Raw genomic sequence first — 23,528 nt, forward strand, 5'->3', positions numbered from 1 at the left:
GAACATTGTTTGTCATTATTTCAGTCGTTATATTCTTTTTATTACTGCATTATTATTAATAATCAGAAACATCATACTTTTCTATTCGAACCGAATAACATTTTATTCCACATTAAATACACTTCTTTAGAATAAAAACATACACCTGATGATGACCACGGGAAGAAACACTGGCCCACATGACTTGATGTCCTTCAGGATGAGCATGCTTGGGTTTAAAATCTAGATTTTGGTGCATTTTACGCTCACCATTTGGTTTTAAAAAACTGCAAATTGCAATTACAGTGTATTGCTTTCAATGCTGGAGGACCCACTAGCTTGCAACTGCAATGTTAACTCTTCTGCCCTTGTTGTTGGGCAGAACGTGTGTGTGTGTGTGCGTGTGTATGGTCTGTTGCATTATTGTTTCTGTCTCGAATGTAAGATGGCATCCATCTTCACAACGCGGCACCCTTCACATGCATGGTCAATGTATACACCTGCTGACACCCTTCATCAGCTATTAATAGCGAGGCTATTAGAGAAGGCAGTGCGAACAGAGAGAGAATGAGCGAGAGGGGGGTGAATATAAATGCCTGATGGATTTTTGACTCCGCTGGGTAATTAGAAAGTGACGTTTGGGGGACACCGGAGCAAAAGCCTCCTGTCACTACCCACAGAACTAGAGGTTCTTCCTCAACCGCGTCCTCCATCCTCCTGTCTGTCTCTCTTTCTCCGTGCCTGACTGAACGACTCCACATGTATACGTTGTCCTGACTGTGCAAGTGGACCGAGACAAAGCCTGCAGCTTGCTACCCTGCAGAATGGGCTTTGATATGTGCTTAAAAGGCAGCCAGGCAGACGGCGGAGAGGCACACCACTCACCTCACACAGCATGCTGCGGCCGCGCTCGTCTGTCGCCGTGGCGATGGATTCCTACGCTCCCATGTCTGTCCGTCTGCCCATCTGCCTCCTCGGTGTCCGAAGCGCAGGGAGACAGTTCCAGACTCTCTGTCCTTCCCTCTCGCTCCCGCTGCCTTGCTCCAGTTCGCCGCACTGTCTCCTCAAACGCACACACACACACAGACGCTCATGCACACACACACACACACACACACACACACAGTGCTGAGTAGGGGGCTCTAGACGAGGAGGAGGCAGCAGCTCCCCCCGTCTCTCTCTCTCTCTCTCACACACACACACACACACACACACACGCCTGGAATAATTAGTCTTCTCAAATGGCAGCTCTCCTGCACACGGATGCAAACAACTGCAATCTGGCACCTCCTTACTACACTCCTGCAGAAGAGTCTACATGAGTGTGTGTGTGTGTGTGTGTGTGTGTGAAAGAGTGGAAGGAAGAGGGAGTGAGAGTGCGCATGTGGTCGTATGAGAGATGGAGAGCGAGAATGAGAGAGAGGGATAGAGAGGGTGAGGGGGGGGTGTCTTTGTGCTCTGGAGCAAAACTCATTTGTATTCAAAGCCCGTTGTCCCTCTCCTGCCCTATCCCGTCCTCTCCCCCTCGCTCTTTCCCATGCCCGAGGCAGGCTGGGAGGAGTCGGTGATAGATGGGCATTGATCATCTCCATGAAGGTCTGATGATGCAGGTCAGGGGTTCACATTCAGTTCTTCGAGACAGCCGTGTTGAAGCTGGTCAATTTCAGACAGGAAATGTCGCATGGTGAAAAACAGATGCACAGCATACAAAGCATAGACATAAGAAAGTCAAGAAAAATATTTACATGGCACGAAATTTACATATATTTAAATCATGACGCTGAAATTCATTTGTAAGGTGAGGCATCACGCTTAGCTCAGGGATTTGGGACAGTTCAGAGGAAAAAATTGAACAACCTCACTCAGTGCTGCTGAATGAAGACTAAAACCCACTCTGTATTTACACTGTTACCACATCCCATGCGGTTATGTCCAAGGGCAAGCCCGATTCAATTTAGCATCAAAGTATATTATTGTCAAACCACTACGCCACAATCTCAAAAAAATTGCCAAGACTTATGAGTCACTATGATTGGAGTCTTGTTATTGAGGTGCCTCCAGCATCGGAAGTCAATTAGTGTCTTCTGCAGACCTGGGATCAGCCTTCTCTCCAACCCGACTATATAAGCAGAATCTCAGACATTAAAAGGGAAAGGGAGTTCTGAACTCCCAGATTGTCTTCTAAGAGAGTTAAAACATTAATGGTCCAAATTTATGACCCTTTTACACTTTCACAGGATTACGTTCATCTGCCTCTATGGCTGCTTTTGGGTGGGGGTGTCATGTGATATACAGAAGTGCTTTCAGACCGAGATTAATTAAAAAATTAATTCCATATTTAAACTCGACCTGCATACAAGACGAGAGCAAAAGATTTAAGATATCTACGTAGTGTGGCATGTGTTAGCATTTGTCCACATGTGCACAATACCAATCCCCCCATGACGTTCTACCTACCCGGGTGTGAATGGCCCTCTGATTTATGGCACATTAGATTTTAGTCTCGTAGGACATCTTTGCAATGTTATGGGCTTGGATCACAGATAATTACAGTGGGATGGAGGGGTTGGGGGGTTACGTGGCTTTACAGTTACTGCACTGACATACCCCAGACACTGCTGTATTTTACACAGACAAAAAAAAACAACCTACAAACACCTAACCTCCAATTAATCTAATGCTCCAACAAGTAAAATCCCAAATAAGATGGCAGTGGCCTATAGTTATTATATATTGAATCACAGTCTTTATGATTTTGAGTTTGGCAGTCTCCAGAATCAATTCTCTAACATGTACTACAATCACATTCTGCTTCAAGTCCACTTCTGAGCACACACATTCCCTCAGTTGTCTCCTACGTTCTTTTAAAAAAAAAGGATCTGAGCTCCGCTGAGGCTTTGTCAACACTCGGACGCCAATTTGTTCGCAGGGGCCATTCATGTCAGCGCAGGCCAAGACGAATGAGGCTCTAAAGGGACTGCAAACACGTAGCCCATCGTCCAGACAGGCTGACCGTGACATTGATCAACGCAGTTTTAACGTTGTACCCCCTACTACATCATCAACACTTGCCGGACTTACGTAAGTGCTTTAAGATATCTATCACTGAAAATACCTTGTTTAGTTCACTACGGCATTTAATTACTCACCACTTTTTAAGTTTTTTTAATTAGTAAGTTCTAATCTGTTAGCGTTTTGCTGTTTTGCTGCATTGTGTGGGAGAAATGAAGATTTCTCCGTTTCTTTGTTCAGATAACAGTTCACTTACAGCCCATTCCATGCACTCCCACATTGTGTCTCGACTCCCTCCAGAGGCATAGAGCTTTCCATCAGAAACGCAGACGATTAAAGCACATGAAATCACATTTTCGCTTTAATATCTTGTCACCCAAAAGAACCTAGAACACTCAGAAGATCTAGAGCGTGCGTGTGCAAACAGAAAACGTGTATAATAATACTGTTTAGTGTACACGCACACCAAAGAAACCAGGCACAGCGGGACAAGAAACAATCATGAATGCAGATGCACACTGTCCAGCCAAGCAAGAGCCCCGCCTTTTCATTCGCCAAAGCACCCTACTGTATCGCTCACAATACAGCCGACGTGTGTCTATATGGCATTAACAGCATCTCCTCCCCCAAACGAGAAGGAGAACGTTCCATGGACCCTCGCATCTCCCTCCCAGACTCAGCTGCTTACAGCGTCGTACACGAGAAAGTTGCTGTCGGCGCCAACAGAAGCGGCCTTTGACAATATGGCCATTAACCTTGACACTCTTTTCTGACACCCGGGAGGGTAGGAATTCGTCATCAACCCTCACACTGAGCGGCACAATTCAGGCTGAAAAGGACAATCGCTCAAGCTCCTGCACGATTGTTGTTCACACTGAGATGACACAGATCTCTTGGCCACAAGAACCAGATGGGTCCCCCAGAACCAGATGGGTCATAGAGACAGAACATGTGAAACGGAAAGCATTTTTTTTTTTTTTTAATGAGGCCATTCTGTATGCTTTGCCTGTCTGAGGTCAAACAGGTTAATCCCTGCAAGTCAGTTGTGAGCAACACCCATATATAACAATTTCCATAATTCCTCGTGGATCTGTTCATAAAGCAGCTGCAAAATTAATTTCAATAACCCAACTGAATAATGCAAATTTCATCAACTCCTGCTGTTTCATCTACCCCATTACCAATCTTTGTTGGACAGCAGAGCAAAAAAAATGCCATGCAACAACTCGGCTTGATATCCTATCAAAGAAAAATATCCACAGTTGTGACAAGCTATTAAAAGTGGCAATAATTGTTTTAGGACCATTTTATGCTTCACTATGCAATTTTACATACCATCTGGACTCAGACATACTCTGTGTATGTACACATGGACTTTATATAGACTTTATATACGAGTGCTTGCAAATAGTGTGTGTTACTATTTTCTATCTTAAACGTATTTGTTCTGAGTATTGCATAATAATGCATAACTGGTAATATGACAATAAAATGCTTTAATGATAAAATATCACCTTAAGGTGCAAAAAAAAAAAACATGGAATTGCAACCGAATAATTAAATAATGCATTATTTGGCATTGTAGAATATTTATATTAACAGTATTAGCATGTATGCATGTTTAAAAATGTTATTTTTCACATTCAGCATCACACCGTATGTGCGGTGTTTGTTGCAGTAGGAACACGCTTGTAGGATGTTGGCGTTGTAATACGGCAGAGACTCTAAACTCGGACCCTTTTTTGTTGTTGTTGAGAAATCTAGTGTGTTGGTAGTAGCCTAGTAGGGCAACACACGAGAAGACCCGGGTTCAAATCCCACTTACTACCCTTGTGTCCCTGAGCAAGACACTTAACCCCGAGTCTTTCGTCTGGATAAGGGCGTCCGGTAAACGCCGTAAATGTAAACTGCAAGTCTCGCCGCACATGGAAGGATCTGGAAGGCCGCCTGGCGCGTCATTAAGTAAATAAAGAAGCGCGCGCCCGCCCGTCCGCCCGCGCGCGCGCGCGCGCCCGCGTCCAACCGACTTTTTAACCGACCGGCGCGCCGGTTCGAGACTCCGTGAAAAAACGCTCCCGCGGGGCCTGCACACGCCAGCGCACCGGAGACCCGCCAGGTAAAAGCCGGTTTCCGGTTAAATCACACACTTACGCCGGTATCGCTGCAGCTTTTTTTTTTTTTTTTTACTCGTCCGCTAACTTATTACAACATTTAATATTGAGGCGTAAAAGAGGGTTTTACAACCAACGGCCTACATTAAAGAAGCCAATTGCGGCTAAATGAGGCTTTTGCGTGAGAGAACGTGGCTATTTGCGGCTTGAGTAACAGTTCATGTTAAATCCTCTCATTTACATATTTATCCAGAGCGACTTACAATAAGTAGTTACAGGGACAGTCCCCCCCGCCTGGAGCAATTGAGGGTTAAGTGTCGTGCTCAGGGACGCGATGGTAGTAAGTGGGGTTTGAACCTGGGTCCTCTGGTTCATAAGCGAGTGTGTTACCCACTAGGCTACTGCCCACTCATACCTCTCACATTTATATGGAATCAGGGCTTCTCCATTTGCGACTGCGAAAGAGACGTGGGGGAAGTTGCATTACTGGCCACCAATTAATAAAGGGTTCCAGTGTTCAATGTGGGCACGAAGGGTGGAGGTTGCTCCGGAAATGGCCTGGCTTTCTAGATGTGGCTTTAATACGCAATACACATCTTCCTATCTCATCCAACCCGCCCCTCACCTCATGTTTTAGACAGATTTCTTGCCGTCCTCCTTTATTCCGGCATGCTTTGGCAGCCCCAGGTGACCTTGCCCCATGGACGTGTTGGCAGTTTCATGCTGCGCCCTGCGTAATTGAGACGGATATGCAATCAGACAGGCTTATTAGTGGCCCTGTATATGGGCCTTGAGGGCTGCATGGTGTGTTGTGGATACGGCGCGATAAGAATCTTCCACTCGGCGCAATGTGATGCACGCCCGCGTTGGCATGCACGGCGGAATTAGCTTATATCATGGCAGCCGAGACCCACGTCCACTTCCATATCCATCAGCTCCGTCTCGACCCAGACCAATTGCCCGTGGTCACGTAAAATGCATTAAAATGTTAATTATGCATGGTCTGCACATTCATTTCATCGATGGAGTTGTTACGTATAGTTGTTATGGATTTGTGACTTTGTGTTTAATATCTTAAAGCCATTCAGGTTTAAAACTGGTGGCTCATTTTTCGCTGTGCTTGTGTGGCTCGTGACTGTTCAGTTGAGCCCCACGGATTCGCGAGCGGTGAATCAGCTCGATGCGCTGTGACAGATGGGCACGATGTGACAGCCATAGTCGCTCTCACTGATTCGTTCCATGGCGGCCCGGCCTGCCAATCGGTCTGCTTGGCAGAAAGAGAAAATGGCCACCGCTCCGCTCGGAGAGCGCATTTTTGCCGTTACATTATTCACAGGCCTGTGGCCGTCCCACAGGCCCCGTTGCTGCAAAAGCAGGAGTCCCACTTATGAAAACTGCTCCCGGTATTCAGTATATGTTCTATATATCAGGCAAGCAAGAGAGAGTGAGAGAAAAATCCATCGTAAAACACGCCCCCTTTGTTCCATTTAACACCGAGTTCCTGAAAGACAGTACAGGTGACCATCTCTCTATGTAGTGAAGGTACTGTAGATACTGGGCACACAGAGCGCTTCTGTTTACACTCCACTTCTCGCATGCGTCTTTAAAAACCCGTTTGGTTTGATCGCAGTGGGAAAAGAGCCGAACATCCTGGATTAACGGATGAGCCGCGGAACGGTTTGTAAACACAGGATGAATACTTAATGCGAATACTTTAATGCTTTCAGTGTTGGCAAACTTAAGATGGTCACACATACTACTGAAGACTGGCACGTGTCAGGTTTTAAAGACGGGCCAATGACATTCCGACGTCTGCATTTGACTCTTAGAGTCTTAGTAGATGTGCTATCTCGTCAAAAACGTGAATGTACTATCATGTACTTAAAGAGGTTAAGTTGATCTGATTACATTGGTGGGTGTGTCTGCTGGTTCATTTATTTTTCATTCTGGACGGGCTGGTGCCCTTTATGGCAATGATAGTTTTGCCGTTGTAATACGCAGCAAGCACAGCAAACGGTGACACGACAAAATGTGTCCTCTGCTTTTAACCATCACCCTTGGTGAGCAGTGGGCAGCCATGACAGGCGACCTTGGAGCAGTGTGTGGGGACGGTGCCTTGATCAAGGGGACCTCGGTGGCCCCTTGGTGTTTTGCGATTTGAACCCGCATCGCTCGAGTTCCTACCCGCTAGGCCACCACTGCCCCTGTTACACGTAGTTACTGCATTTATAAAGAATACAGAAAAATGATTCCTCAGCAGGTAGAACCAAAAAATTCCATGTTAATGGACTTGCAGATATAATGTGGAACTGTAAACAATATAATAAATGTTATTTCACTGGTAAAACAACCTTTTTGGAGATAACCATGACCTGGATGGCTGAGAACCTTCACAGATACATGTTGTCACCGGATTCACAGGTCATTTTTGTCTCATGTGTCTCTCATTGTATCTTATAGTCGACCCGCCTGGCTTGAAAACGTCCTCTGGGACTGAGTAGTTCTAGGAACACAATTATAGGAACACTCCACCTGAGGAGTTCCCCCGAGAACGAATTCCCCCCTAGGAGCAGCGATTAAATGGAAGTAATGAGATCTGATCTCAGTAAGTTAGGTTGTTTATGGGATCCTATAAATCCAATCAAGCCCCAAGCTTAGTGTGTCGAGCTGCACTTTTCAGAAAAGCGCCGTTCAACATTAACACTGCTGTATCATAAATACCATTTCACATGCCATGCAAGAGCTGTTATTGTTCTAGGAAAGCTAGATGAAAGAGGGACGCATGCACTTCTAAATTCCAAACGACGAGCGGGGTGTGTAGGCCTGCGGAGAAACGATGGAATACGAGCATGAGGCACAGGCAGTGGTTTAAAAGTTAAGCGTTTAATCAACTCTGCAGCAAACTCCTATTCCCTGGAACACATAAGCCCAATTATTGTAATCAGACGTTTGTCAGAGATGAGCCAGCGAAGCAGAGCAGATGATGTTGCTTCTCATTTTCACTTGTGCCGCTGATCTCACCCAACGAAGAGAAACCCGGCTCTGACAGCAAGATGATACCCTCTGGTGAATAATAATAGCAGTTCAGTGAACTAATGTGAGCCAAACACTCCGACACACCAGGCTTTAGACAACAAATATAATTGGTGTTATCTTGTCTACCTTTAAATCGTCTTAAGCCCGGTTAAGAAATCTCAATGTTTTAATGCATATTTGCCTTATAATGTCACCAAATATGGTTACTAAGAGTGAAATTTGTCCCAGTTTATTTCCTTTACAGAAGAAAGCTTCTTAGGGGAACTTATTTCATAAAAAAGGCAGCATTGCAAATATTAGTCATTCTTAACACTACAAAGCAGCGATGTTAAGCATGTAAACAACAGAACAAGTCACATAACCTACTTCAAACAGGAAGTGTCACGTCTGCGGGCTGACGGGGGAAGGAAGCGCAGATATGGGACATCGAGCAACTGGGATTTATTAACGAACACAAAGAACAAACGGCACGAGGGCCGAAACAAAGGGGACAAACAAAACCAAACCCGCAAGCATGTGGCCATTGCCAGGAACAGAAATAAATAGTAAAGCAAATATCAGTGTCCACTGCATCCACTGGAATGTTGCAGCCGTCGTCCACCGGCTGCACTCCGGTTTTATGGGAGTCCCAATCCATTAAGCCCAATTGGTGCCCGGTGCATTGGATTGGGACTCCCTAATCAGGTGCATGGGCACCTGCTGTGACAGCCCCATGGCCCCGGGGCCAGAGAGGGGGATGGCGGTGGCAACCACAGGGCTCCGGCACCGCTGTCGCTAGTGGTCCTCCCTCCCACTGGAGGACCCGGACCCTCTGGCTGGCGGCACGTCCGTATCGGCCCCTCCAGCATCCGGCACACAAGAATCAGGGCCGAACCTTCCGCGTTCGTGCTGGCCCTGTCTCTGCACGTCCATTCTGACACTTCCTGCATTGCTCCCTGCCGCCCCCCGGGAAGTACCGGTGGGTGGTGCCGTCTGGGCACGTGCAGGCCCTGCCCCTGCATGTCCCTGCTGGTGTTTCCAGCTGAGACCCCCACTGGTTGAATAATAGGTTAGGAGTTCAATAAAATGCAATTGGGCTGAAATGAGGCGGCTTGCGATTTTATGACTGCCGTGTTCCCAAATCCCAGAGGTCACTACAAGCCACAAATAAACTCTTTATGCGTAATTACTCGTTTGTTGCAATATATATATAATAGAATGAGGAAAGCTTCAGTTGCACTCAGCTATCAGCTTTAGTTGCTCAGAAAGGGTTAACACAAGGGCAGTTATTGTCAATTAATTCTGCCTCTGTTCAAAAAATGAGATAATTTTTTTTTAAATGATATTTACTACCAGGCCAAAGTTTGAATGCACCTACTCATTTATAGGTCTTGCATTTTTACTTTAAAGAACACAACCACAGACACAAGACTATGAAATAACACACGTGAGGTTATGTAATAATAATAATTTTAAAAAGAATTAGCATCAAGGCAAAAAGTTAAACATTTGAGTCTTTTTGCAAAGCAGGGAGATTTTGCTGTGATGACAGAATTTCACACTCTTGGCTTCACTCCACCACCTTAAGTCCCCTTAACGGGGACGGTCTCCAACAGTCCTGAAGGTTTATGCTGAACACTTTATTATCATTCACTCGTGTTGGAGCAGCAGTGGCCTAGCGGGTTAGGATGCAGACCCGTAATCTGAAGGTTACCGGTTTCAATCCCGATACGCCAAAGTACCACTGAGGTGCCACTGAGCAAAGCACTGTCCCCACACACTGCTGCCCGGGCACCTGTCATGGCTGCCCACTGCTCACCAAGGGTGATGGGTTAAATGCAGAGGACACATTTTGTTGTGTCACCATGTTCTGTGCTGTTGTTCACAGTGACAATAACTTGTTAATGAGCATCTCATGAATGGATACTTGACTTTCTCCTGAAACAACAAATACTAAATATGGCTCCATCTTAGTCTCCATAACTGCTACAGGTAGTGTATTTTTAATTGAACTCAGTGTAAATGTACATTCGCATATTCAGTAAAATGTTTTTTTTTTTTTTAGGGAAATTGATGAAAGGGGCTTAAGAAAACAGAGGACCATTTCACATGAGCTAATTAGACAATATGATGTGACATCATACATGATATTTCTGTGAGATTTCATATTATTGTATGCATTGTAATTATGTCATTACAATATGACACTGTGCCCTCTGTCATATTGATAAGGCTCTTTCAGGGGCGTTATATAGATACGAAAAGATATTTCAGAGAGGCAGGGTGTAGTATCATACATATATATCAAAGTTATAATCATCACAGTGTTTTGATGGCCAAACCCACAGCAGGACCTTCGAACAGCAGGCTCCCACCTTCAGCTCTTTTTCATTATTGAAATGTTTGAAGGGAGGGAAAAAAAGACAATAAAAGCAGCTGCACTGGAAGACTGTTATGGTTGAAGTGTGTCAGTGGGCAATGTTGCCATGGCAACAGGAGCATTACGAAGCCTTGCAAGAACAAAGAACAAGTCCTTGAGGTGTGAGCTCCAGGAATCAATCATTATTTTTAATCACAGCGGCAAAGAATGTTCCCCCCTTTCGTGTGTGCTGTATTTTTAATTGACTTCATGGTCAAAACACTAAAGGTTGTGGAAGCATCCTCGGCACTCTCAAAATGTCTCATGAGGGTTAACTCAATATACCTATAATTCAGCTTCAAGAAAATTTCGTGCAATTCATACCTCTCTTATCTCTCTTATTTACACTTGTACAGATTTGTATTTATTATGTTACGTTACGTTTGCGTTATGTGTGTCTTTATTCTATTTTCACTGTTGTACTACCTTTTAATTTTCTATTCTTGATTTTGGCATTTTGCAGTGAGGGGTGGTGGACAGGACACAATCTGGTACTGTTGTATTAAGTATGATTGTTCAATGACAATGAAGTCTTTATATTAAACTAAGAAAGCAGTACTTTTTGGTCGTATTTGGTCCAGTACTTGTGCCTAGATTAACCTCAAATTGCACAAATTGAAATTTCCGTCCTTGATGGAAGTCCGTCAGTCACAGAATGAAATCCATTGTAAAGAGTAGGTATTTCATGCCATTAGAAAAATACATGTAATATATTGTAAAATACACGGTACTGTATGTTAAATACATGGCACTGTATGGACGGAGGCACAAAAGCAAGTCACCCAACATAATTTCACAGTTGTGTTTTACTGACATTTTACATGAACCTTTTAATCGGTGCATCGCAATGCAGGCGTGGACGATTCTGCATCAATTCAGTGCAGAACATAATCGATTACATCATAATGACGGTGCTTGGTGGTTTTTTGGCAACGGTGGCCTGATCTGTGTACAGCGCTGCTCTGTGAAGGAGTTTCGGTCAAAGTTGAAATTTGTTGACCACTGCGTGCCGTTACGCATTTTTGTGCGACCAATAGAATCGAAGCAGGCCAGTGTTCGCTCTGCCCCTTCCTACCCTGCCGGCAAAGATCTACAACACGACATTATCGCCTTACCGGGAGTTTAGAAAACCACGGCTAATTTTGTGCTTGGCCCCCACTTGCTGTTTTTCGAGAGAATACGCAAACTTTCCGGCGAGCACAGCGCATGCTGTGTTCTGTCTGAAAGCGGTGTCACGTGTAGAAAAATGTATGGCATGCATCAATAATCGAGGTATTGATAATCGAATCAAATCGGGAGATCATTCAAGGTCTCTTTTTGTGCTGATTGCCCAAACCCAGAGTGTTTGTACCTGGCTCAACAACTACCATTGCATTTCCTTACATTTGCGAGACTCAGATCTAATCAAGACCATTTTGGGACCAACCGTGCTGCGTTTTATTCCCTGGTTATACAGGGTGGGCCATTTATATGGATACACCTTAATAAAATGGGAATGGTTGGTGACATTAACGTCCTGTTTGTTGCACATTAGTTTATGTGAGGGGGCAAACTTTTCAAGATGGGTGGTGACCATAGTGGCCATTTTGAAGTCGGCCATCTTGGATCCAACTTTTGTTTTTTCAATAGGAAGAGGGTCATGTGACACATCAAATTTATTGGTAATTTCACAAGAAAAACAATGGTATGCTTGGTTTTAACGTAACTTTCTTTCATTAGTTATTTACAAGTTTCTGACCACTTATAAAATGTGTTCAATGTGTTGGATTGTGTTGGATTGTCAAGGTGAATCCATATAAATGGCCCACCCTGTAGAGTAGAACTGGATGAAGCAGAGCAGTGTCAACTGAGAAGCCAGCCAATTGCAGTAAATTAACCTTCTACATTAAACCAGGATCGTCTCAAACTAGCCACTGGCATGACTTTTCAACCTTTTGGGAAGATTTTCGAATGCAGCTCACCCTGAAGCTTGAGGATGTATGCAGTGGCGAATCAGTTACTGCTGTATACTCTGATAACGAAGACAACAATAATTACTCGTAGCAGTGTAATTATGTGCTGTTTTATTGATAGAGTAGACTTTCTATCAATCCATAATGAAGCGGGTTAGAGCTGGTAAAACCAAATCAGCCATCTCCTGTAAAGTAATTCGCTGCATGGCACAGTATGGCTAGAATGAGGGATTTTGCAGCCTAGTTTTAGTTTCACCGTGCACTTTAACCAGTGGGCAGCAAGAGTAGCATGCACTGAGCAGAGAATTATTCTTCCAGTCATGTCTTGTGTTAGAGTTTGATTCGGTTTTCTCACTGGCTGTAGATAATTATTGTCACGAAAAATAAGGCCGATTCTCAGAATGTGAGTCTCTGAAATGGCAGCAGGAGGACGCGGAAGAGAAGGTGCGCTATGAAGTTTGCCCAGTGTAAGGTGTGTTGCAGGGAAAGACTAGTGCACATGTCCTTTCATAGACTGTAGTTATATAAGGTGCCGTGGTCTTCACCAGAAACACACCTTGCCCTTACTAGCTTTTCTTATTCATCGAGACACAAAGCTTTACTTACCCTCTTACTCGCTGTCTTATTTCTACTTCCTTCTCTCAGAGAAAGTCCCCGAGGGACCGGTGGCTAATGGACATTCCCCCCACCGCCTCTGCAGACACTCCTGCACCCTCGGTGCAGAAACAGGAGGAGCAGATGGAGGGGTGCGACCGTCATTTTCAGCTGGCTTCATGCTGTCTTTTCCTTTTAACAGCATTTCTTTGAAAACTGTAAAGCTTTTAGAATACAAATCGGGGGTACACTGCTGTGCAACGGGCGTGGTAATGTGGTAATTCAGGGGTCTACAACTTCCGAAGATCTTTTAGACTAACAGGGACAACTCATGACCAATATGCATATGTCATTATGTCTGTGTATTCATCAGACCGCAGCTGAAGCTGCATACCACAGGAGAAAAGAACAGTTACAGTATCTCTGCTGACCCAGGAACAGACCAGGAAGAACACATTTTGCTGACAGAGAACGTTAGCCAGTCAAGCTCTACAGAAAAAAACCTGCAAGCACCCAGCAAAGTGAGTGAAGCAATCACTTTTATTAAATAAATTGCGGAACCTTTTTGCGTTCTGTTTAACAACCCCACACCACCCCATGATGCCAGATGCAAGGAGCTATAGATTAATCTCAACACGGAGCAGAAAGTGGCTCATAGCCGCCCTCTTCAGGATGACTAAAGAAGTTTGGAATGAATAAATGCATTGTATTGCCACTATACACATGTACAATGAGATGAAGAACAACTCCTCCAGTGCAGACATAGATGTAGGACAATTAACACAAGATCCTTTTCATCTGCAGATGATGTTTCAATCATGTTTTTCATTCTCAAAGATTCATGAATAAGCATTACTGTGTTTATTATATCAGGAATACATGGATCATGACACAAGACAAGGTAGGCGTCCTGAGTCATTTAATTTCTGTCCGTTTCTAAAGCAGCGTGGCTCACTGATGTTAATGTGTATCTTTGTATGTAGCTGAACCCATTGAGAATCCAGATGCTCCTCCCCCTGTCCTCATTCAGGATGGACAAGAAAGCAGACCAGGTACTGAGAAGAATTTTTCATGTCAGCCACTGTGACTAAAGGATGTAGGAAAAAGGAGAGACATGCATAAATACAACATTAATGTATGAATATTTTAATCTGAAGAATGAATGAAAAATCCATTTGATATGCACCACAGCAGTAACAGAGTATGTGCGGTCTTGTAATCTTAGTGTGTGATGTCAGTAAGTAGAAGTACCCTCCCGGCATTTAAAAAAAAAACTGCAGCCACTGGGCATCCTCCACATGGACACTGGGCAGGGTTGTCCGGTAAGTCTGTCCCTACAACCCTCCCCGAGCCCCAGGCAACTGATTAACGATGTGTGATACGTACGTTGAGACACAGGGTAGGAGGTATGCACGGGTTATATATAGCCCCTGCTTCTTTCTCTGTTGTTTATTTCGTTTTTGATGCATGCCTTGCGGCTGCAGTGAAGGACTGGAGATGTGGAGATCGGGCCCACGTTGCTGAAATGGGCTTTGCGTGACTCGCTAACTCGACCTTGCAGGCCACTACCGGAAACTTGCGTTATTGGCCTTTTACCCCTGGGTCACTCATGAATGATGTGAATAGTGTATTTGTATGACAACGTACAACTCTGGGGGTGAAGGATAATAAATATATATTTAATCTAAAAATATGAAATATGTGTATTATTACTTAAAACATCCAGAAAGAAATCCACACCTTTTGGGCCAGTGAGATAAACTGCAAAATTGAAACACTGGTACATTATCTGTTGGACAGCTATAATTGCTCCAAAATATTGTTCTTCCATATTTCATATGAACAGAGTTTTAACAATGTGTTTGTTGTGGCTAGCAATTTTAGGTAAACCCATTTGGGTTACTGGGATGTTAATTTTTTTTAAATAATTAGAACTCTGAATCTATACTTATAATTTTTTTTCAGTTATACGCATGTCATGATTGTATCAGAGAGAAGTGTCCCATAATTATTCCTGATGGAAGTGATTAACCTGTGATTAACCGGGGCAGTGGTGGCCTATGGGTTAAGGAAGTGGCCCCGTAATCAGAAGGTTGATCCCGATCCGCAAAGGTGCCACTGAGGTGCCACTGAGCAAAGCAACGTCCCCACACACTGCTCCCCGGGCGCCTGTCATGGCTGCCCACTGCTCACTCAGGGTGATGTGTTAAATGCAGAGGACAAATTTCACTGTGTGCACCGTGTGCTGTGCTGCTGTGTATCACAATGACAATCACTTCACTTGGACTCACTCAGTTTCATCCCTGCAGTGATGGTGGAACAGCAGGAGGAGAGAGTTGTGAAAACGGGAGGTCTGACCGAGGAGGCTGAAATCCCACTGGCCACAGGGGGCACAGATAACCAGCCCCCTGATGTTGAACAAGATGAGGCGCTATCTCATCTGGAGGTGCGAGTGCATGTCAGCACAGCAACTGTCATCTCAGAGGAGACCACAAATGTCCTCCAGACATTACAAGCCACATGGCAAGAAAAGTCTGAAAGTGCAGAAGTAGAAGCAAAGGAGGAGAAGCAAGCAGGTGTTGATGGGTCAAACAAGATGGAAAAGAAAATAAGTACTGAAGAGGAGGAGATGTTCAGACATGACGAAAATCATGAGACCTTCACACAGAATTTTCAGACTTTCATCAAGGCAGCAGCAGAAATTGATTTGGGCAATCTAGAAGAAGGAGGGATCGCCACTCCACTATTAGAGCCAAAGAAAGACAAAAAGTCTGAATCACCTGATGGGCCTCTCCCTGCCTGTAAAAGTTCCTTAGCCTTCCAAGCAGAACTTCATCCAAAAAGTGAAAGAGTAGGTCTAAAGGTTGGAGAAAATGAAGAGACTGGAACAGAAGAATTACTCCTGCTGAAGAAAACTGAAGATCCAAACATCGTGAACATTTCTACGGGAGATCCAGCAGACCTTTCTGAACCAATAACACTAATAACGCCCAGGGAAGAGAATATGATTCAGGGCCACGAAGGTGCAGATGTGGAGATCCCAGCTCACTCTGGGAGGCACACGCAGGTGGAGGAACCCAGAGTGAGTTCAGAAAGCAGAAACACTAAATGCAATGCGTCCCGGTGCTGTTCCGTCATGTGAGGGCTCCTGGATGCCTCCTGCTGGACACTTCTCTAAACTGCAGTCTGTTGAGCCTTCTGTGCTCTGAGCATGTTGTCTGACAAGAGAAGGCCTTTAATACTAATCATTTCAGAATTCAGAATTGACTTTTAAAAAAACATGAGTACATGGTTTTAGTTTCACATTTTAAACGAGTTATGTGTGTGTAAATGTGCATTCTTCTTTGTTTCAACACGAGGTTTAGAAATAAACAAACTTCTTTTGTTCTGAAACTGTGTCTGAAATTCATCTATCTTTAGTGTTTTTTAGTTCATTTAGTTAAACAAGTTCAACCTTATACACGTTAAACAGTTAAAGTAGCCGTTTATTTTACTCTATTAACTCTAGTCCCCTATATATATGTTAAGTGAACATGGTCTCAGTATAAAACATAAAAGACAAAAAAAAAAAATCAGTCCCAATTGTTTTATATAAAGAATAATAAGACATCTGCAAAGAAAATGCTAATATTACAGATTCATCATAAATGAGTTTTTTTTTCATCATTCATAATCTGATTTTACTAGTCAATGAAAACGTAAGGTAGTTAATATATAAAAAAAAACTTTAAACGATGAGCCTGCAGCCTGCCACAGGGCTGGTGGCGTGTTGTTTTCGCTGCAGCAGCTCAGAATTACAGCCCAGCCTCAGGTGACCCCCCCACGTCCTGCTGCCACTGCAGGTGAGTAGAGGTACAGGGCGTCCAGGTCGCCGTACAGGATGAGGTGTGTGTGTGCGTGTGTTCCCGCGGGGGGAGGAGAGAGTGATTTAGGAGGTGATGTCGTCCGTCCCTGCCCATCGTGGACCAAGTCAGTGTTGACAGTGTCAGTGTTAGCTGCGCATGCTGATCAAACAGGTAAGCCATTCACCTTTCTCCCAAATTTGTAGGTTTTCTGTTCTGTAGTGCCCCTACTGAAGCATCTGTAGCTAACATACTGGTCTGGGGAGCTCTGCCATACATTTCAAATGCACGATAATTCCTATCTGTGCTGTGGACGTCCTGTAACGCTCACGGCTCATCCACGACGGAAGATGCACAATAATCCATTTGAACTGTGCTAATCTGCATTGTTTTTAACGCATACAACAACACAATGTTGCATGCACATAATCCAACGGCAGCAAGAACGGCTTTAAATCCCAAGGATAATTATAGCACTATAAATCGTATGCTGTGCGTGGTGATAGATTAGACAGGTGTGTTTCCAAAGCACATCCTGAGCTGAGGATGGCTGCGGAGACAGGACGTGTCCACAAATCTCACGTTCCCCTCACGACAAAAACCTTTGTAATTACTTGAAAAGTTAAATCAATTAAATTTGTGTAAGGACATGATTAGTTGCAATGCTCTGCCGCCACAGAGACGTGTGTAAGAGTAGGTAAATATGTGTTGTGACATTAACTTGCCTGGCATGTGTTGAAAGGCACCACCTTTAGAGCCGCCCTCTAGATTCGATGTCAAATTAAAGCAAAGGTACATTTTCCAAATGATGCAATTCAGCCTTTTTATAACGCCGCGGTCCAAGAGGCAGGGGTCAAGGGCAAAGCCACACTTTTTACGGGCATCATAGCAGTAAAGCTGATTATCGTTTCTTCGCTGGTCAGCATGAAAGTGCCGGACCTTCTTGCAGCGGAGCGGCCCATGCAGGACTACACGCACCGGTGACAAAATGATTGGTAACCTACGTACAGCAATTCAGTTAATTTTTTAACTGACATAAGGGTCTCTTATATCACCTCACATAAGTCGTTTAAAGTCAGAGGTTTGCACTGTTGCCAAATGACTCTTCTTAGTTCACTGTCCAATACACATTTTTAGGGATTTAATTGCTTATGTCTTTGTTTCTCTTCTCCCAGATCAGAGTAAATCGAGAGAAATTTTGCATCATCGCTATGGAAACAGAGCCAGAGCCAGAGCCCAGCCGTGGCAGGGCAGCCTCTGTGGACGAGGAACTTGATTACGACATGAAAACAGAACAGACGCATGCCGCTCCCGCTGTAGGAGAGAGGTCAGAGTCGCCGTCTCCTGCGAGGCTTGCCTGTCTCTTCAGCCCGGACTGCATGGACGATGAGGTCTTTCTCGTTCCCACACCATGCCCTGACTCCAAGACATCAGAACGTAGTGTGGCAGAACTTTCCAAATCAGGTATAAATGGAGCATGTGCATCCAGTGAAGCTAAGAACTTGATAGACAAACAGCCTGTTAGGTCTGAACCAGAGACCGTGGATGATATGAATTCCACATGGCAAGCCACCAATTCCTCTGCGGCACACGAGGCATCAAAAACATCAGAATATGTAGAAGGTGATGAAAAAAATCCTGCAGAGAAGAAAGAGGTGGGACCCATCGAAACCACAAGTGCCGCTGAAGAGAGTACGGTGAGCTTTGCAGCCACAGACAACGTAAAGAACCGCATTTGCAGTGACGAAGTCAACCACACTCCAAACCTTCCGGAAGACCTTGCACATGAACAACAGTTTGAATTTTCATCTCAGGGCGCTGTCATACAGGACAGTCAGCAGGGAGAGCTGCTGCTCCATCGCCTTCAGCTGGTCCAGCAGAGACAGGGCGAGGTGTTTGAGCCTCGGGTAGCCAAGGAAGACACAGAAGATGGCGAGAAGGCAGACACAACGAATGGGTATGACAGCCCTGCTTGCCCTTCAAGCAGACAAACATCAGGAGCAGTAGAGGGATCGCTGCTTCCTCCAGCTCACAGCTCGAGTGATGATGATCAGAGTGACAGCGGGGTATCTGCTGACTTCTCTCCTTGCAGTGCCCAGGAGCTTCAAGCTGCCACCGTGGCAGCTGCCGCTAAACACCAACATCTCCCTCTGGACTTGGAGCTCAAAGCCAAGGGTCAGAAGGATCTTACCCAACAGCGCCCGCGGGGCTGCAGAGACGGTCAGACTGTGGCAGAGGTCTACAGAACCAGGTGTCTACAAAAGACGGACAAAAGTCAAGAAGCCTTGAATAGACAAGGCAGGGCCTGTGGTGACTACAGCAGAGGTTCTGTGCAACAATTTCGTGAGAGAAAGCAGATGTTCGAGGCCTTCCAGCAGGGCAGGCCAGTTAAGGTAAAGCCTCAGGTCACCCAAATGGGCTTCCTGTCCTACTCAAAGTCCACCACGTCATTAGCCAGCGCTTCCTTGTGTCTGACCTTCCCCTGCATCTCAGTGTTGGAGCGAACACGAAGCTTGGATCTGCACAGGCAGGCACCCGAGACGCAGGCTGCCTGGTTTAATAGCAACAGGACAGGTCCTTCTGACCAACTGGACTCTCAGACCATGGCTGACGGGACGGAGAGGAAAAGGATAGTCCTCGATGGTGATGTCACCCTTGTAGTCGCGCAGGTCTATCGCAAGAGGTCCTTACGTCCCTCCCTCAGCACAGGGTGTCTTTTCACAAGACTGACTAATGAGGAGGAGGAACCAAAGAGGAGAGGGGACGAGGAAGATGAGAATGACGAGGAGGAAGAAGGTTCCGCTCTGTACAGAGGGAACCCCTTCTGTAAACTCCGCCCTTCATTGGCTCTCAGGCCAGATGTGGCCCGTGAAATCCGAGAGGCACGGGAGCGGGAAAGAGAACTTAGACAACTGCGAATGGGTCTTTACGGAGACGACAGGGCTTGGAAGCACAGCTGCGGCTCAACAAATACGCCAAACACCCAAACTGAAGCAGTTCCTTCAAAAACAGGTGGGAATAAGCAGGGTGATAAATGAAAAGACCTCAATTATTATTTCACAAAGCATTTGGGTTTGGGTTGGTTGACCCAAAATCATATTTCATTTCTGATCTGGGAATGCCCATCCCTTAAAGCAGGGGTGGGGAACACCTGGTGAAATTGGTCCCTGATGTCCCATGTGAGAGGTCCAGTTTCCTGGAAAGCTACTTTGTCTAGCATATTTTTTTCCACAATCAAATACAGTTCGAGGATTGATCTGTTAGTTGATCTTGGGTCATTTGTGCTGAACCTAAAGCCTGTAGTACTTTAGATCATTAGTAACTGTATATTTTCAGAAACTCATAAAAAATGAAATGTGTGAATTAGATCAACAGTCTCGAGGAAAACTGGAGCTTATCTGGCCCCCTCCTTCCAGTGAGAATGTGAAGCAGCCAAGTGAAACACAGGTAATGCCGTTATACTTAAAGTATAAAAAAAAAGAATGTCATTCCTGATAATAGTTTTTAAGAAGAAGAAGAGAAGAAGATTCTCACTGAAGGCATCAAAACTATGAATGAACACATGTGGAGTTATGTACTTAACAAGAAGTGGAGACCTGGCCTCCACAGTCACTGGACCTGAAGCCAGTCGAGATGGTTTGGGGTGAGCTGGACCAAAGAGTGAAGGCAAAGGGGCCAACAAGTGCTAAACACCTCTGGGAACTCCTTCAAGACTGTTGGAAAAGCATTTCAGGTGACGACCTCTTGAAGCTCATCGAGAGAATGCCAAGAGTGTGCAAAGCAGTAATCAGAGCAAAGAAAAACACCTTTTTTTGTTAAGTACATTACCCCATATGAGTTCATTCCTATTTTTGATGCCTTCAGTGAGAATCTACCAACGTCAATGGTCATGAAAATAAAGAAAACACATTGAATGAGAAGGTGTGTCCAAACTTTTGGCCTGTACTATATGTGCTCTGAATATTGATCACTGAGAAAAAAACGTACCTCTGAAAGATTTTGGTGATGTTTTTTTTTCAAGAACGTAAGCACCACTGTTTTGTTAAGAAATTTCTTTTCATAGCTGTCATAGCAAGCCTTTTATCTAACTGTTGGTGGAAGTTTCTCACTTGTTGAGTGTTTTAAATGTGATGTTTGTAGGAACTCAGACCTCCAAAGCTAGCAAGTCAAAGATCTGCCCTCTGGCAACGCTGGGAAACGGGAATGGTGAATGGCTGTGGGGAAGAAGAAGACTGAAGCAGGGTGCCTATGCAGTCTAAACTCACACATCTACAGACCAGTGGAGCTGACCTGATCACCCAACTGCCAGCAAGAATACTGAGACACACTTATGAAGCATTGCATACACACACACCCAATCTGGTTCTTGTTGTCCAAGGCTATTTAAAGTACAGGACTATAATTAACACAGTTTATCCTGTGAAAAATGGCTGTTATATTGAGCTTGTTAAATTTTCATCCTTGTAAACCTGAGCGTACATAATATTGAGTTTTACAAGGGGTTTACTAAAGGCGTTGCATTGCATTCCTAGCGTGCACTTTAATCTTCTAACATGCACAGAATGCTTTGCCTAATTTGGTAAAAGGTTTTTGCCCATTAGAAGGTCAATAATACCAATGAATTCACATAACCGTAAATGAATCTGATGAATATGAGCTTCAGAAACTGTTACAAACAGTGCTTTAGAACAGTCTGTTCGAAAGATCTGATAAACACATTGTACAGTACTGTTTTGGATCTGAGTGGGGGAAAAACTTGGAAATGAAGACATGTTTCTTTAGGAAATAAACAGTTAGTGGTTGTTAGCCATGTAACTTTAATTATTTTGAAAAATTCATCTTTGTTTCTTTTTAGTATTCATTGCCGTCCTTGGGAAATTTTTGCTTTTAATATTTTATGTAATAATTTTAGATGTATAAATCACACATGGGTATCAAATGCACATGCATCATTTGGTATATGCAAGCAAGGAGAAATACTCCAAAAAAAGCTGTCTGGTACAAAAAAGATAATCACCCCAAAATTCAGAGAAATGACAGCTCATGTAATGCCATGTTTCACCAGAAGGGGAAGCTATTAGACTAATGGACAGGCAGGCATAGTCTTCGAATTTCTTCAAAGGCATTAGAAGGACATTGCAAATCTGGGATGTTGTCAACACATGAAAAAAGACCCTCTTACATAACTCTTACTGAGTGGTGAGTCACCAGCATGCTATCTAAAACGCAAATCCTTTAATTCTGTTAATTCATGATCCGCCCTCGCCACGGCGCAGCCACGACATTGGTTGCGCTTCTTATCATAACTATCATAACTATCTATTTAAAATCACACTGTAAAATTATTTAAAACCTGAAAAGACAATGGCCAAAAAAGCCTCGCAATAAATCCTAAAACCCTACAAATAACTGTGTGCGTACCCAGTAATAACCACCCAATTTTCCAGTGTCGGTTAAAAACTGTGTTATGAAAATTTTTATTTTTTTGGAGGCCAGTTCCATTGAACAGTGAAGCATTTAATGAGATAAACCTCAAGGTAGTGTTTTCTTATTAGCATAGTTGAATAATCCGAGTTTGGCCTTTGGTGGGTGTTTTAAGGGACGTGTGAACAGCATGAAAAGCATGTCTCTATGAGTCAATGTGATAAAGCTGCATGTAAAAACAGGATGTGCAAGACATAAACAAAAAAAGGGCAGATTTTTTTGTGGAACTATAGGAGAATGGATTATTCCCCTTCAGGACTTTAATAATTAATTGTAACTGAAGTAGGGGAATAGAATTCCTCATTCAAGTGGAAGTGTTCCAGTATTTTGTGAGTCATGGAGGTTTTAATAAATGGTGTGGATTGACTCAGATCTAGACTCTACGACTCTAGATTTTTTCTTTCCTGTTGCAAAGAACACTACTTAATACTAACACAAGATACTGGGATGGGACATGAACACGGCTTAAATGAATGGCTTAATTATGTGAATAACAGTATTCATTCATATTAGTATTCATATATTTATTTTCGGTAACACAGTTGATACATGAATATGTGTACATGTTTCTGTGCTGTCATCATTCACAGCCTTATTATAATATTTTTATATTTTTTATTTAACTTGCTACAATCACTACAGGCATGGCAGTATGCCTTGCGCGTGTGTGTGTGTGTGTACATGTTATAATCAGTGGACAGAATGGTGGACAGAAAATGAAGTAAATATAATTTGCTACTGTACTTTAATTTTTTTTTTTTCAGGTATCTGTACTTTACTAACTTTTTACTTTAATTCCACTACATTTCAAAGTAAAATGGCTTACTTTCTACTGTTGTTCTTTTTTACTTATTACTTAGTGACATAACTGTTGCATAACTGTTTCTTATTTTATAACCCCCGGGTGACTTAATAACGCATAAATATTTTTTTTACAAATAATCCGCACAATCTGCATCTAATGCAATTACATGTCTAGTTGAGAAATATTTTTGATGTTTGCTGAGACCATTAAAATCTGATGTGCAGCTTTGAAGATGACAAAAACTATACAGCAAGCATTTTGTAACCCTCCTCTCTTGTTTAGTACTGCAACATCACCTAACATCACCTATGTGTC

The 23,528-nt window shown here is 43.8% G+C and overlaps 3 protein-coding genes across 8 annotated transcripts in view; 2 read left to right on the forward strand and 1 right to left on the reverse strand.

Annotated features, from left to right (window-relative positions):
• The window catches only part of plppr2a (phospholipid phosphatase related 2a), a 33,598-nt gene extending 20,434 nt beyond the window's left edge, over nucleotides 1-13,164 (reverse strand). For 3 of the 5 annotated variants that reach the window (XM_028985676.1, XM_028985675.1, XM_028985674.1), the window contains exon 1: nucleotides 865-2,107. The gene's annotated coding sequence lies outside the window, so the exon portion shown is untranslated. Of the gene's footprint in view, nucleotides 1-864; nucleotides 2,108-5,727; nucleotides 5,833-13,094 lie in introns of those variants that run through there. The other 2 variants (XM_028985670.1, XM_028985669.1) reach the window with 2 other exon arrangements.
• LOC114793627 (uncharacterized) lies at nucleotides 5,014-16,475 on the forward strand. The gene is made up of 6 exons (XM_028985668.1): nucleotides 5,014-5,107; nucleotides 13,134-13,234; nucleotides 13,456-13,603; nucleotides 13,956-13,983; nucleotides 14,066-14,134; nucleotides 15,392-16,475. The coding sequence occupies exons 2-6, from the start codon at nucleotides 13,161-13,163 to the stop codon at nucleotides 16,222-16,224; spliced, it is 1,152 nt and encodes a 383-aa protein (XP_028841501.1). The 5' UTR covers nucleotides 5,014-5,107; nucleotides 13,134-13,160; the 3' UTR covers nucleotides 16,225-16,475.
• Nucleotides 16,476-16,941: 466 nt separating this feature from the next.
• Nucleotides 16,942-22,786, forward strand: LOC114793333 (uncharacterized). Of its 2 annotated transcripts, none has more exons than XM_028984989.1 (4): nucleotides 16,942-17,098; nucleotides 18,100-19,936; nucleotides 20,292-20,371; nucleotides 21,065-22,786. In XM_028984989.1, exons 1-4 carry the CDS (start codon nucleotides 17,084-17,086, stop codon nucleotides 21,158-21,160), a joined length of 2,028 nt encoding a protein of 675 aa, XP_028840822.1. In that variant the 5' UTR covers nucleotides 16,942-17,083; the 3' UTR covers nucleotides 21,161-22,786. The 2 variants fall into 2 exon arrangements, with proteins under 2 accessions (XP_028840822.1, XP_028840823.1); XM_028984990.1 differs by lacking the exon at nucleotides 16,942-17,098 and adding an exon at nucleotides 17,334-17,919.
• Nucleotides 22,787-23,528: the final 742 nt, after the last annotated feature.

This window comes from Denticeps clupeoides, chromosome 7 (assembly GCF_900700375.1).
Source record: "Denticeps clupeoides chromosome 7, fDenClu1.1, whole genome shotgun sequence".
In the NCBI taxonomy this organism is placed as follows: Eukaryota; Metazoa; Chordata; class Actinopteri; order Clupeiformes; family Denticipitidae; genus Denticeps; species Denticeps clupeoides.